The sequence below is a fragment of the Lactuca serriola genome, chromosome 3, assembly GCF_051521515.1.
Source record: "Lactuca serriola cultivar US96UC23 chromosome 3, Lser_US96UC23_V15, whole genome shotgun sequence".
Lineage (NCBI taxonomy): Eukaryota > Viridiplantae > Streptophyta > Magnoliopsida > Asterales > Asteraceae > Lactuca > Lactuca serriola.
Window position 1 is genome coordinate 305149494 of NC_136410.1, and position 16177 is coordinate 305165670.

The 16177-nt window shown below is 40.2% G+C and overlaps 1 protein-coding gene across 1 annotated transcript; it reads left to right on the forward strand.

Moving 5' to 3' along the window:
* Nucleotides 1–14267: 14267 nt before the first annotated feature.
* Nucleotides 14268–15727, forward strand: LOC145094134 (Signal recognition particle, SRP9/SRP14 subunit). The gene is made up of 4 exons (XM_079032420.1): nucleotides 14268–14396; nucleotides 14650–14743; nucleotides 14834–14943; nucleotides 15353–15727. The coding sequence occupies exons 1-4, from the start codon at nucleotides 14394–14396 to the stop codon at nucleotides 15518–15520; spliced, it is 375 nt and encodes a 124-aa protein (XP_078888546.1). The 5' UTR covers nucleotides 14268–14393; the 3' UTR covers nucleotides 15521–15727.
* Nucleotides 15728–16177: the final 450 nt, after the last annotated feature.

Below are 16177 nucleotides of genomic sequence, written 5' to 3' on the forward strand. Positions count from 1 at the left end.
CTCTGAGCCTCAAGTCAATTGGGCCTTCTACCCTAGCCAGGTGTATGAGGATAGCAGTGGATTCCCTGCTAGTGGGTTTGGTCAGAGATGCTCAGATCGAGGGTATGAAACCGGAGAACAGGAAATTGGAAAGGATTAAGGGCGAAAGCGCCCGGTTTGTTCAGGATAGCCGCGGGCTACTGACCCGATATGGTCGGTTTTGGGTTCCGATGATCGGAGGAGTTAGACAGACAGTGATGGAGGAGGCTCATAAGTCTCGTTTTTCTATTCATCCGGGGGCTACCAAGATGTATCGAGATTTGAGTTTGGGTTATTGGTGGCCTGGTATGAAGCGAGATATTGCTTGGTACGTTGAGAGGTGCTTGGCCTGCAGAATGGTCAAGGCCGAGCACCAGAGGCCGCATGGTAAGTTGCAGACCCTGGAGATACCCATGTGGAAATGGGAATGGATTACGATGGATTTTGTCACGAAGTTGCCGAAGACGGCAAAGGGATTCGACGCTATATGGGTCATCATGGATCGATTGACCAAGAGTCCCCATTTCCTAGCTATTCGGGAGAGTTCGTCAGCGGAGAACTTAGCCGACCTATACGTCCGCAAGATCGTCTCTCGCCATGGGGTTCCAGTTTCCATAGTTTCCGATCGGGATGTCCGATTTACTTCCCATTTTTGGCAGAAGTTCCACGAGGAACTAGGTACGAGACTGCATTTCAGTACAGCGTTCCATCCGCAGAGTGATGGGCAGAGTGAGCAGACCATTCAGACCCTCGAAGATATGTTGAGGGCGTGCGTCATTGATTTCGATGGGAGTTGGGATTCCCACCTACCGCTTGTGGAGTTCGCCTACAATAACTGCTACCATTCCAGTATTGGTGCCCCGCCTTTCGAGCTGTTGTATCGGCGGAAGTGTAGGACTCCAATATGTTGGGGCGAGGTTGGGCACAGGGTGATGGGTCGGACAGAGGTAGTTCTGCAAACTACCGAGATGATACAGTAGATTAGACAGCGGCTGCAGACCGCTCAGAGCTGGCAGAAAAGTTATGCTGACCGGTGCCAATCTGAGCTGGAATTTCAGGTGGGTGACATGGTTCTCCTGAAGGTCTCACCCTGGAAGGGTGTGATCCGTTTCAAGAAGAGGGGAAAATTGGGTCTCCGATTCATTGGGCCATTCAGGATTGTTGCCAGGGTTGGCAAGGTTGCTTATAGGCTAGAGCTTTCGGAGGAACTTAGCCGGATCCACAGCACATTTCATGTTTTGCAATTGCGAAAGTGCATCATGGACTAGGAGGCAGTGGTGTCGTTGGACGATATATAGGTCGACGAACGTTTGAACTATGTGGAAAGGCCTGTGGCGATTTTGGAAAGAAAGAAGAAGATTCTGCGGAACAAGGAAATACCTTTGGTAAAGGTACAATGGGAACATCGGAAGGGATCCGAGTGGATGTGGGAGCCGGAGGCAGAGATGCGCGAGCATTATCCGGCGCTGTTTATCCCAGCGGACTTCGAGGACAAAGTCTAGTTCAAGTGGGGGAGAGTTTTAACGCCCCGATTTTCAGGTAATAATTTAAATAAAAACATTTTTGGGTTTTGGCCCTACTCGACGAGTTGGTTTTTGTAACGACTAAAATTTCGAAACAATTAAAACTTTTCAAAAACAACCCATTTTAATAACGTTGTTACAAAAAGGTTTTCAATACATTATTTAACAGAGTATTCCCCAGGTTCATTTCATAAAACACCAACGCGAGGAACGGTACGATCACGCCTTTGCCTTGCCACAGTCTCCTGAGAACCTGAAAACATAAAACCACAACTGTAAGCCCGAAAGCTTAGTGAGATACCCCCAAAATACCAACCACATAAACGCCCTTCCAGGCCACGACCTTCCGGTCCAAAACATATCGCCTTCCGGCCCATAACGTATTGCCTTCCGGCCCATAACATATTGCCTTCCGGCCCACAACATAAAAGCATACATATCATAACAGAACATAGATCAACCATGCATACCGGGTCACACTCCAGACCAAGTAACCATACACATAACATATAATCATATAACAGTTCACAGTCAGCAATCGATCACCAGATCACATAACATAGCATTACCCTAACCAAGATACCAGCCTAGCCAGTCACTAGCATAACATCACCCTACGAATCAGTCAACATACTAAATGCACACATACGCCTTTCCAGGCTTCCGGTCCACATCGCAATGCCTTCCGGCCCACAACATGTAATGCCTTCCGGCCCACAACATATAACGCCTTCCGGCCCATAACATAATGCCTTCCGGCTCATATCCCGCAATATCATAATAACAGACAACTACCTGGATTTCCATCCGATAAAAGGGTTGGCCTTGGTGCCTTAAACCCTATCGATATAGTGAGGATAACTCACCTCAAAACTGTCGACTGAACAGATAACTCAAGCTGCTCCGATCACTGAAACGATCTTCACCACTGGACAGCCACCAATGCACTGAACTCAAAACCATAAACAACAATTACCAAAGTACCCCTGGAAACCACTGGTTAACCCTTGGTCAAAGACAAGGTCAAAGTCAACCCCTGACTGACCCTACTCGCCGAGTCAACCCTATGACTCGTCGAGTTCCCATACTCAAAACTTCACTCAATCCGCGACCTAACTCGCCGAGTCACCCCGAGAATCGCCGAGTCCAACAACTCTGAGTCCACTCGCACACAACTCACCGAGTCATCCCTTGACTCACCGATTCTCGACTCAACCAGAGAATATCGGGACTCTTCGACAAGACTCGCCGAGTCCAGAACAGACTCGCCGATTCTAAGGCTATCTTCAGCCTACTCGCCGAGTTGTTCATACAACTCGTCGAGTCCCAGGCCATTTTCATCCAACTCGCCGAGTTGTTCTTCCAACTCGTCGAGTCCCAGCTCACCTTCAAGCAACTCGTCGAGTTCACCCATGTGACTCGTCGAGTACCACCGGTCTGAATCCATACAGAAGCATTCCAGACCATGCAATTGATCCAAAACATAGATCTAGCCTCCTACAACTCATCCATCACGTAAAGTGGCAAACTTTACGTGAATCCAAAGAGATCTATGCATTATGCACATTAGGGCTAAGGTTTGGGACAAGATAGCTTCATCCAACACACAACACAGGGACTTTCCTGCATTCCAACCCTTCTCCATTCCAGATCTGAGGTAGCAACCTCAGATCTAACCTCTAGACTCTAATATTACCCAAGATAAGCTTCCCTCAAACTCCAAAATGAAGAAACAAGATAACAACAGCCTAAGAACGAGATATTACCTCAAAGGAACGCCCCAATCTGCAGGGAAACTCGAATCCAAGCAAAGCCCCTTGCCCCACACCTTCAAACTCCCAAACTTTCTTCAACAATTACTTCTCCAAGCTCCAATCCACTCAACAATGGTGCTTCTCCATGATTTTAGGGTTTCTGGAACTCAAGGGGGGTGATAAAGAGGCTGGGGAGGAAACATAATGCTCTTTATATAGGGCTCAACCCCGAGAATTAGGGTTTTCTCCACTCAGCGCCTACTCGCCGAGTCCATCTCATTGACTCGCCGAGTCGGCTACTTAACACGCGACCAAGTCGCGACTCTACTCGCCGAGTATATCCATGGACTCGCAGAGTCACTCTTTCCCAAATTACACTTTTAGCCCTTCAACTCAACTCTTGCTATTTCGGGATGTTACAGTTTTCCTACTCGTCGAGTAGCAGCAGGTCTGATCGCGAATTAAGTGGCCTACTCGGCGAGTCCTTTGTTGGACTCGGCGAGTAGGAGCTGGAGAGTGAAACCCTAAGTTCCGGGGTTTGCACCCCTATTTAAAGAAGCTCAAGCCTCTCTCATTTCTTTGGCAGCCCCCTTTGCATCTCTATCTTGTGTGTTTGTGCGCCCTTTATGTGTTGAAGTTTGAGAGAGGATTTTTGGTGGAAAAGTTTGGTGAATCAAGTGATTTTGGTAAGGAGCTGGGAAGAGATCCGATTTCTTATTCTGTGGACATCTCTTGGGAAGGTAATTGACTATTTCCCTCAGTTATTTCAGTTAGGCCTCATTTTTGAATGAGTTTTAGGGTTTTTGAAAGGGGATCAAGTTGGTATGGCAATCTATGGGCTAGATCTGAAGTTGTAACTTCAGATCTGGACCCCCTTTGGATTATTTGAGCATAAAGTTCCAGCTTTAGTCGATTGTAAGGTCCCCTTGGTCCATAAGCACCCATTTAAGGGCTTGGTTTTGGCATTTGGAGCTTCTAAGGCAATGCATGCACGTAAAGTTTGAAACTTTACGTGATAAGTAGGCTTAAGGAACCTAGATCTACAATTTGGGACCTTGCTATGGCTTATAGACGTCTGCATGTTAAGTTGACTGAAGGAACTTGGCGAGTCGCAAAGCCGACTCGGCGAGTCATATGAAGATATGCATAGGACCCGGCGAGTTGGATGAACAACTCGGCGAGTCAGTTGAAGGAAGCCGTGAACTCGACGAGTTGGTTGAACAACTCGGCGAGTTAGATGAAGTTGGTCATGAAACTCGACGGGTTGAAGAACAACTCAGCGAGTTGTATGAGTTTTAGCCAAGGACGTGTTTGCATGTATACCCGTCGAGTTGCAAGGAGGAAACTCGATGGGTGGCCTTTAGACCTGATCAGGATTTGAAGGAACTTGACGAGTCACCCCGATGACTCGGCGAGTTGGTGTGTGCTTCAAAGACTCGGCGAGCCGCCGAGTGTACTCGGCGAGTTGAGGTCAACATGAACTATTGACCTTAACCAAGGACTTTGACCTTGATTAAGGATTGACTAGTAGGTTATGGGGTGTCTCATAAGAGTAAGAACTTATGAGTATATTGTGATATGGTTATAAGTGGTGGAGCCGGTGTCAAGTGATCCGATAGTTGGAGTTCACATTTCTATCGACATCTGCGAGGTGAGTTATCCTCACTATATCGATAGGGTCTACGGCACCAAGGCCGGCCCTTATGGTTTACATCCTGGGTTAGGATGGTTGCCTTGTTATTGCCATGTTAGATTTCATCCTGGTTTAGGATGGGTGTTATGTTATTGCTTTGCGAGAATTTATCCTGCTTAGGATGGTTGTTATACTAGAGATCGGTAGTTACGGTATGTTGCATAAGATTCTGATCTGTTGGATTGGAATCAGGATAGATAGTATGTTATGCTTATATGGCCTGTGAGGATTGGTATGTTAGTGACCTGTTAGGTCGATACTCTAGCTATGAGTGAAACTCTATGATTGATGGTCAATGAGATAGATATGTTTGCTATGTGTACATGTCGGTATATGATAGTATGCGTACATGGTTAGTTACTTGTTGGCTGGGTTGAGGCGGTCCTGCTTTGTGCTGAAGGCCAACACACCCTCTGAGCGGCCCGGGGAGACTGTAGGCCCACGCGGCGGACCAGTCATGCCGAAGGCTCGGGATAGATTCAGATAGACTATAGGCCCAGTAGGGCGGACCAGTCCGGCCGATGGCCCAGCATGTATGTTGTTTGATTGTTCGTATGGCTATGGTTTCTGCTAGTGTGGTATTGGTATTTTGGGGGTAGCTCACTAAGCCCTCGGGCTTACAGTTTTCAGTTTATTGTTTCAGGTACTTCAGGAGAGCGAGGGAAGGCGAAGGCGTGACCGTACCGCTCCTCATCCTCATGATCTATTTTGGGACACTCTGATGATAAATGAATTGGAAATGTTTTCTAAAAACAAATACTATTTGACTCTTTTATTAGTGTTAAAAGTTTAAATTTGGCGTAAATTTATGGCTGTTACAATTCCTTACATCAAGACCCCTTTCACGGGTCAACCTTGGTCAAAGTCAATGTATACTTCAAAGTCAATGCTCAGTCAAAGTCAAAGTCAACAATCCGAGTTGATTCAACTCGTTGAGTCATCCCCCTGACTCGTTGAGTTCCCTTGCTACCCCTAGTCGTGATAACACGAGCCAACTCGTCGAGTCCCTTCACGGACTCGTCGAGTTCTACCTTGTTCAGAATCAAGACAAATCTACTCAACTCGTCGAGTCCCTCTCTGGACTCGCCGAGTTCCTCAGTCTGTTTGGGCCATCTTAATAGATTAATCCCCACCTCTTCAGATCTAAGCTTCATACTTCTCATATACCATGAAAATGTCTTTTTAGGGTAAAGTTTCCAACTTTGCCCATTAATACCTTTACTTCATGGGTTTAGCTCAAACCCTAACTCTTTAGGACCTAGATCTTGGTCCACAAGCCATCTATACACCAAACTAAAGCTTACAAACAGAGATATAGACCCTAAACACTACATACACACGTAAAGCTTCCACCTTTCACTCCATGCATGGCCTTTTGGAGCTTAAAATGCCAAAATGACATCTTATGGCTTGCATGGGGCTTCAATATCCATAAAGTTTGCATCTTTATACCATGAAAGCCCTCCATGAGTCCAGATCTGAAGGTATACTCGGGACGTCCATATCCCAAAGATCAAGCTTCTTGGACCAAAAACCCAATAAAGTGAAAATAAGGAGATATAAGAAGCTACTATGCAAGTTTGAGACTTGATTACTAGAAAATAATGAGAATGAAAGGAAGTATCTGGATCTACTAGCTTATCCTTGAATCCTATAACTTCTTCTTCTTCTTCCACAAGCTTCAAAATACACAAAGTTTCACTCACAAATGGCTCACAAGCTCACAAATGCATTAGGGTTTCTGAATCTAGGGTTTGGGACTTGGAGGCTGGAAATGAGGCCGACAAGTGGGGATTAGGATGCTTAAATAAAGTGTAAAACCCTAATCGTCAAGTCGAGGCTCTCAACTCGTCAAGTAGGTGACTTAAAATCCCGCGTCAATTCTGGTTCCTACTCGACGAGTTTGGGGCTCCCAACTTATCGAGTTGCTCTACAAAAGTGAATAAATTATAATTAAATACGTACTAGGAACCAGTCGTTACAAAATATATTTTTGAAACAATTATGATTTTTAAGTATATTAACACATGATTACTTATTACTTACAGATAAAAGCTGATGATACACAATCACAAAAAGATAGGTTGATCTTCTTTCGTTTTCCGTGTTGAAATGAATAAAATACTAAGAAAATAAGGAGATTGGACTTTTAAGTGTGGGGACCTTTTGTCTTTGTTGGGTCAAAATATGGTTTATACTTTACTTTTCTGGGCATTGTATTTTTGTGTAATAATTGTGGAGTTTTTGGTCTAGTTTACGGCTGAGTTTACGGCCGTAAACACCTTACGGCCGTAAACTCGTTTACGGCCCAATTGTTTCCGGCCCATGTTTCCTAGTATAAATAGAGGTGTTAGGGTGAGGAGTAGAGGATTGATAAACCCTAAGGAGTTTACGGCCAGAGAGGAGAGAAACGGGAGCTTTATGTGTGTGTGAATCTTTTGTATCCGGATTATAATTCATATCATTAATACATTCAAGATTCAACATTCTTCTTCTTCTTCTCTTCTTATTTTTGATCTTACATCATCCGTTTGATTGGGATTCTGCACCATCAAACGGATTTGACTGATACACAAGCAAATTAAGGACTTACAATTGGTATCAGAGCCAAGTTGTATCAGTCAAAAGGTTTATTGTTTCATCAAAATTTCGAATATTATGTGTTTACGGTCCAAGCTTACGGCCGTAAACACCGAGTTCTTGGGCCGTAAACTCTATTTGGAGCATTATTTGATCTTATTTTCGAAATATTTTTGCGTTTTTGGATAGATCTCGCAAAAATAAGGGGGGTTTGTTCTTTGTGTTTTTCATAAAAAGGGGTTTTTGATTGAGTTTTGGAGCTTCAAAGTTGAATTTTCACGTAATCTTAAACTGTTTACGGCGGAAACAGCTCAAGGCCGGCGGCGCGTTTGAGTTTATGGCTAGGGTTTCCGGAGATCTCGGCTCGGCAGCGGCTTGCGACTCGGACGTGGCGGCTCGGAGTTTGCGGCTCGGATTGGAAGTATACGGCTCGGCTAGGGAAGCCGGCTAAACAGAAGCAAGCCGCACAGCGCCTTCTTTAAAAATCGAAACCGAATTGCGGGTGCCGGGATTCGAACCCGGATCCCTTGGGTCATCAAACACGCGTCTTACCAGTTGATCTACGAAGCTCCTTGTTTCATTCCTTCGAAAATTTAGACATAAACACTACATGTCGCTTTCAAGTTTCGCCAATTTGACACTTTCTGCCCAAAAACTAAACTTCTTTTATTTTTTAAATTCCTTTTTCATCCAAATTAAAAAAAAAAAATTTAAATAATAAATAAATAAATTAAATAATAATAATTGTTTTTATTTTTTATTTTTTATTTTGACTTTTTATTTCAAATTTTGATTTTTAAACTTTGACTTTTTCGTTTAATTTTTAAAATTTCAAATTTAACCTTTCGGTTTGATTTTTAAGTTTGACTTTTCAAGTTTAATTTTTAAAAAAAATATTTTTGACTTTTAAGGTTAATTTTTTATAATAATAATAAAAAAAATAAAATAAAATTAAAAAAAAAGGCATTTTAAGTTTGACTTTTAAATTTTATTTTAGCTTCTAGTTTTTTTTTTAATCGATTTTAAGGTCTACGAGGGAATTTGAAAACATGAAAGAGAGTCGTCATGAGACATTAAGACAAAATTTCAACTTTTTCGATTTTATCCCTGGAGAAACCCTCGAAACTCAGTTGCAGAGATTTACTACACTCACTACTGAGATGAATATAGCCGGGATCTTCTTGTCTAAATCTGAGATCAACAAAAAACTATTGAATTCTCTTCCAAAATCGTGGGATATGAACGTGGCCATCATCAAGAAGACAAAAGATCTAAATCATCTTAGTCTTGCTGATGTTATTCAAGAACTTGATGTTTTGAAGTGTAGAGAAACAATGCGTTCTGAAAGTATTCCGGTCACTGAAGTTACATGTTCTCCAGCTTGTGAAGCCACGATTAAATTTCTTCGAGAACAAATTGATATATTCAAAAGAGAAGTTGAAGACCTGAGATATGAAGGATATCAACTCAGGAAAGGACAGAAACCCCTGAAGGCTGAATTAGAAGCTAAAACCAAGGACTTTAGGAAACTTCAGGAAGACTATAGTAACAAATGTGAAAACTATGATTATGTAGTCAAACAAAATGCTGAGCTAGTGGCTGAAGTTGAATCTTTGAAAGGAAAGTTTGAAACCGCCAAACTTGATGTTAGAAAATATGATTTCTCAAGTGAGGTGGTTGCAAATATGATAGACCAAAGCATGCAGTTTAAAAGGAATCAAAACAAGGGTTTAGGGTATGATAGTGTACCTCCTCCTTACAATCATAACTACACATCCATCCCTATGACAAAGAAAGAAATTGACAGGGAGGCACATCTTAAATATGGGAAACCAGCTGGATTTGTGTCAGGATGAGTTATTAATGTTGAAAATATTGATGTTTCTATTACATGTGCAGGTAAAGTAGCAGAGGATGAGAACAAGGAGAGTTCTTCTGAACAAACCAATGACTCCTTGAACTCTAAATCTGTTGCTTCGAACTCAGCTGCTTCTGATAAACCTGTCGTTGAGAAATACAGGCCTCCAATTCCAGCGCAACAGAGTGCCTGTCGCAAGTGTGCATGTGAGAACAACAAGAAACGAGGCAAGGATACGCCACCAGGGGCAGGAAGAAACAACTTCACAGTGAAGAAAAAGACTTGTTTTCACTGTGGAACACCTGGTCACATTGCCCGAGATTGTCCAAATCGCGCATACGTTCCTTACTATGCGCAAGGCTGGCAGAATGCGCCAAGAGGGAGACACTCCAAAAGATAACCCTCAAGGTCACGTTCAGATATTAACGACTGGAACGTGCAAAAGGCCAAGAATTCAACTCCCAAGGCCAAGAATCCGAATCCCAAGGGCAAGAAGGAAATGTCAGCCAACAAGCCCAGTTCAAGAGATACTACTGTGAAGCCAAGACTGGTTAGGTCAAAGTCATCTCGGCAGTCGGCTTCAAGTTTCAAATCAAGTACTGAGCCACCCATAGGATCGAAAAAGAAATGGGTTAAACCCAACTACAAATGGGTTCCGAAGGCTCAAACTCCCAAAATTCCTAATGCTTCTAACGTTTCTACATCTTCTGTTTGTGATAAGCAGGATATGTCATGGGAGAGAGTATCGTGCGTTGATGAAAAAGGTCGACCCAGTTTCAAAATGGACTGGGTTCCAAAGATCAACTGATCCCGCTCTGTGTTGGAGCAGCTATGGAGGCATATCATCAGACTTCAGTTTGTTGGTAGTGGCTGCTCCTGGCATATGATTGGGGACATCTCTCAACTGTACAACACTCAGAATATTGTTCGAGAGTATGTGTCCATTGCGGGAAAGGAAAGAAGGAAGGAAAGAAGGGATCACACGGGGTTAATTCTTAAAGATATGAAGAATTTTCGGATCTGTTCTGAGATTATGCTTGTTGTTCTCAGACCTTCTGGATGCAGATTCAATCGGTGACTTACGGTTTGCGTTTTCTTCTCTATACTCCTAAGTTTTTCTTAACCTGATTCGCTTTAAAGACTAATTTTTGTTTTAGGATAGTTTAAATTTGCGCATTTACTTTCGTTTCTCTCCTATGCACAAATTTAGGGGGAGAAATAAAAACAAAACAAAAATTAAAAAAATTCAAAATTCCAAAAAAATCAGAAAATCAGAAAATAAAAAATATATATTGGTTATGAAATGTGTTTGAGGGAGATGTTTTGGGAAGTGATATGATCATGTGATAACAGGCAACCTGAGTCTGCGTAACGTACCCGAAGTTGAAGGGTCTATGCTCTGAACAGGCAACCTGAGTCTGCGTAACGTACCCGAAGTTGAAGGGTCTATGCTCTGACTTGATGCGTCGGTAGGCACGAAAAATTTTTAAATGGACTTGACTAGGGAGAGTTGAACTTAGGAAATTTATAGACTTGACAAATCTTGACCTAGTTAGATCCATTCAGCCTGACAATACGACGCTTGGATAGGTTGAGCAGGGATATATATATATATATATATATATATATATATATATATATATATATATATATATATATATATATATATATATGGGAATCTACTCGTCACATTAATTGAACCCGTACTTGGAACCGTGGCTTAACTTTTCCTCGATGTGCGGATTCTATCCTTAATTCTGGTTGGATGGGGCGACTGGTAAATTCCGATAAATTAGGTCTGTAGAAAATCGTTTTCTTTCTTTCTGTCTGTTAGTCATATGTTGTCTCCTTTGCGTGACCTCTAATCCGACCTGGTACACAACATATGCAACTCTATTTCTCTGCAGGATATATATATGTGTGTGAAATATATGTGTGAAATACTTCTCATCTGTTAGCCATATGTTGTCTCATTTGCGCGACTTCTAATCCGACCTGGTACACAGCATATGCAACCTTCTTCTTCTCAACCCCTCTGAAGTAGTTAGCAATAGAATTCTGAATCTCTTCTCTCTCTGAATGGTTGTCTGCTCACCCGGTGTAAGGAGTACTCTGGAAGTTCTTGATGGCTGGGGCATATCAGGAAGCGGGAAACACGTTCCAGTACACTTAAAAATTGAACACATACAGATTGCCTATAGATCTCGCTGCTCAATTTAGGTGGACAACAATATCCCTGGTCGTCGTCAGATGAATGGACCTTAAGATATAGTATCTAAGAAATTAGGATCAGATGTAAATTTTAGGTTTTTAAGTTCAACCTGTCTTGTAACAAATAGTATGTCCTAAATTTGTCACAATTTTTCGTATTTAAGTGGACAACAATACCGACGATCGACCAGACAAATATGTGAATATGGAATGTACCGACAAGTGGATAAAGGCTGTCTAAAAACTTTGATCCCAAATCTCTCTTAAAGTTAGATATCATTTTTATTTTTGTTAAATTTGTCATAGTTTCTTCTAATTTAAATATTAGGGGAGAATTAAAAATTAAAAACAATAAAAAATCAAAAAAAAATATTAAAAATCGAAAAATAGTGTTATTTCTGTTTTATTTCTTGTTCAGAAAATAAAAAAAATCCAAAAATATTTTTGTTTCTATTTTAATTTGTGTGCTAATTTTTCTTTTAGTTTTGTTTTGTCTTGAAAAGTGATTTCAGGTATAAATAAGACTAATGAAGTTTGTGTTGAAGATTCTGAGCCAAAGCCTCATCCGTGAGCATCGAAGAATTTTCATTCGAAGGAGCAAGAAATGAAGATTATTCTTTCAACATTCAATCCTTCAACCCCAGAAGCAAGGTGAAGCTGAAATTGAAGATTATGTGACGGATTGCATTGAAGCCTCCTCAATCAGTCTACTGCTATCTATGAACCTGCTGAAGTGATCTAGAAGATTTGTTCTCTCTGAAGATTCTCAAGCTGAAAGCGCTATTTTTCAAGAATCAGTACGTCAAGCCTCCTCACCCAATGTGCGTTCAATGCCAAATTCTGAAGAAAACCTCAAGTGCTCAAGATGAAGTCATTCATTGAAGATTCATATGTTCATCCTGATGCTGTGAAGAAATCGAAGGTTAATGCTGAAGCCAAGTTCCCAATGAAGATTATCAAGAAAGTCAGCTACTTTTTAGGGGGAGCTTGTTGGGTCATTAAGAAAAAAAAGCTATAAACCAAGGGGGAGATTGTTGGGTCAAAATATGGTTTATACTTTACTTTTCTGGGCATTGTATTTTTGTGTAATAATTGTGGAGTTTTTGGTCTAGTTTACGGCTGAGTTTACGGCCGTAAACACCTTACGGTCGTAAACTCGTTTACGGCCCAATTGTTTCCGGCCCATGTTCCCTAGTATAAATAGAGGTGTTAGGGTGAGGAGTAGAGGATTGATAAACCCTAAGGAGTTTACGGCCAGAGAGGAGAGAAACGGGAGCTTTATGTGTGTGTGAATCTTTTGTATCCGGATTATAATTCATATCATTAATACATTCAAGATTCAACATTCTTCTTCTTCTTCTCTTCTTATTTTTGATCTTACATCATCCGTTTGATTGGGATTCTGCACCATCAAACGGATTTGACTGATACACAAACAAATTAGGGACTTACAGTCTTAAACTCGTTATTCGTAAAGTACATTTTGCAAACCACATGTTAATCTTGTTAAACCCAAAAAATAAAGGTTTAGATAAGATATTACGACCTAGGGTATTGTCATTTTAGTGAATAACTCGATATTAAAATAATAATTATTCTAATTTCATCAATTAAATCTAATAAGAGAAACAAAAATAAAAAATACTAAGGGGGTGTTTGGATTAGCTTATTAGCTTATTAGCTTATTTGTGGTGAGAATAAGCAGTAAGCAATAAACAAAGGGGAGATGCTTATTAAAATTAGTTTATTTAGCTTATTCCTAACACAATAAGCTGATTTTTAATGATTTTATCTAAACACTTAAACTTAACTTATTAAAATTAGCTTATTTAGTTTATTACTAAGGCTATGTTTGGCGTACTAGCTGAAAAGCTAGCTGTTAGCTGAAAAGTTGGTTGATAGCTGAAAAGCTAGCTGTTAAATAAAAAGCTAGTTGATAGCTGAAAAGTTAGCTGATAAAAAACGACGTTTGGTAAAACTAGCTGAAAAGCTAGCTGAAATATATAAAATTATATAAAAGGACATGTGAGAGTATGTGTTTCTATAATTAATTAAGGGGTATATTTGGAAATTTTTAAAAAAGCTCCTAAAAAGCTAGTCTAAGGCTGTGTTTGGCGCGCCACAGCTAGCTTATTTTTCGAGCTTTTTTATGTTGTCGTGTTTGGTAAGCCAAAAAGTAGCTTATAAGCTAGCTTTTTAGGAGCTTTTTTAAAATTTTTCAAATACACCCCTTAATTAATTATAGAAACACATTATCTTACATGTCCTTTTATGTAATTTTATATATTTCAGCGAGCTTTTCAGCTAGTTTTACCAAACATTATTTTTTATCAGCTAACTTTTCAGCTATCAGCTAGCTTTTTATTTAATAGCTAGCTTTTCAGCCAGCACGCCAAACATAGTCTAAGTAGCTTTTCAAAAAGCTAGCTTATAAGCTACTTTTTGGCTTACCAAACACGACAACATAAAAAAGCTCAAAAAATAAGCTAGTTTATCAGCTAGCTTGCCGCGCCAAAACACAGCCTAATTCAATATACTGATTTGTAATGATTTTATCCAAACACACTTAAACTTAGTTTATTGCATTAGATTTTTTTTTTTTTTTTTTTTTTTAATCCAAATACCCCCCTAATAAGAGAAACCTGATGAGCGACTTCCATTCCCTCTTTTAACAGCCCTAGTCATCGACGTTGACGACGTCACCCCACGCTCTTCCTCTTCATCGATTCAATTCCGACGAACCTCCGGCATTCATTATGGTAACTGATTCAAACTCTTATCATCTTTCTCTTAATCGTATTTAATAATTCGCGAGGTTCATCAACGTTAATTCTTGAGTTGTTGCCAACTATAGAATGCCAAGCATTGTTCTCATCTTAGTTTACTCGCAAGATCTGAATGTAACTTCTGAATTCAAAGCAATTCTAACGGGATTATGTGCGATTTAATCGGAACAGTTTTTGTATCTCGAGTATGCCTGAATTGCGTGCTATTTTTTTTTAATGATTATAGGTACGCTTACAGCTTGATCCATTTCTGAATGAGCTAACTACCATGTTTGAGCATACTACAGAGAAAGGATCTGTGTGGGTTACTCTCAAACACTGTAAGTTTGTTCCTCCTTTTCTTTCTCTGATTCTGAATTTGTTTCCATTTGAAGATATTGATTGTGAATTTGGTTAAAACTATGCCTCAGCTTCTGACAAGTCTAAGGTGCAGAAGAACAAGATGATAACTGCTGGTAAAGAACTTGAATACAAATGTCTTGTTAGAGCAACTGATGGCAAGAAGAACATTTCCACATTGGTAACTAATTCATACTGAAGTTTTTATTCCTTTTTGGAACTCTTTCATTGTTCAATTCCTTTTAGCAAACTGAATGGATCAATTAGAAAACTTTGTATATGCCCTTTTCAATCTGTAAATGTTACTATGTTTGATAATGAATTCTTACGTTTTAGGGTAAGGGGTATAATGAAAAGGGAGAACTTGCTGATAAATCTAAAATATAGGTTAGGACTTTTGAGTATTCTGTTCCTGAGTATAATGAACTTGCACCATAGTATAAATGCCAGTTTGTTAACATTTGTTGATTATTAGTTCTTGTGAAATGCTACTTTTAGAAGGACTAAAACTTTAGAAACCAATATCAATGAATTGTAGGATTCCCCTATGACATGATATGAATACAGATTGGTTTCTTTTCTAATAACAGGTTGGAGCAAAGGAACATCAACGGTTTCAAGCATATTATGCTACTATTTTGAAGGCTCGCATGACATCTTTGAAAAAGAGAGAGAAGAAGGACAAGAAAAAGGCTGCAGATGCTGATAAGAAGCAACAAGTCTCAAAGAAACCTAAAACTACTACAACCAACCCTTGAGATCTCTTGTTGATGATTTCTTTTGTGCTTTTTCCCAAAAGATTTTTGCCAATTACTCTGTGTCTTTCCTTTCAAGAATCATAGATACAAATGAGTATATTGTTACAAGTTGGTTTTTAATGGATAGGTATTATATCAATTGCAGAATGACATGAATTGATTTTGAGCTATGCATTGCCTTTAACTCTTGCTTCCTTTGGAAGGTAACTCATCTTGTTGTCTTTCTTCATATTATCGGTTTTCTGTCTTAGGGGCTGTTTGATAGAACTGAACCATTTGAACCATTTAGTGTTGAGTGATTCCAACCTCTTAATGGTTAAGAGAAGGTGGGATTTCTTAACAGTTTAGAGGCTGTATCAGACGTGTTGAATGTTGACCAGTTTAGTTTAGAGGTCATGGGTGGATTCAGATGTTACCAAACAACCACTTACATACAAACTTAGTTGCCATGGGAATTGTGCATTTAACTATGCAAGTAGGATTATGGAAGTGTTAGAGCCCATAATTTACATAAGTTTACAGGGGTAAGAAGGAGATTAGATCATTAGATGTTGATAGTCTTACCTACATCCAAGGGTAGAGAGTATGCTTCCATAGGGGGAAGTGTTAGAACCCAAATTTAATAACAATAAACAATAGAAAGACTTAAAAATTAGG

Bases quoted from the DNA above. Each gene is read 5' to 3' on its own strand.
- LOC145094134 (XM_079032420.1), top strand. The intron at 14,744-14,833 runs GTAAGTTTGTTC...ACTATGCCTCAG, and splicing joins GTGGGTTACTCTCAAACACT to CTTCTGACAAGTCTAAGGTG. The intron at 14,944-15,352 runs GTAACTAATTCA...TTCTAATAACAG, and splicing joins AGAAGAACATTTCCACATTG to GTTGGAGCAAAGGAACATCA.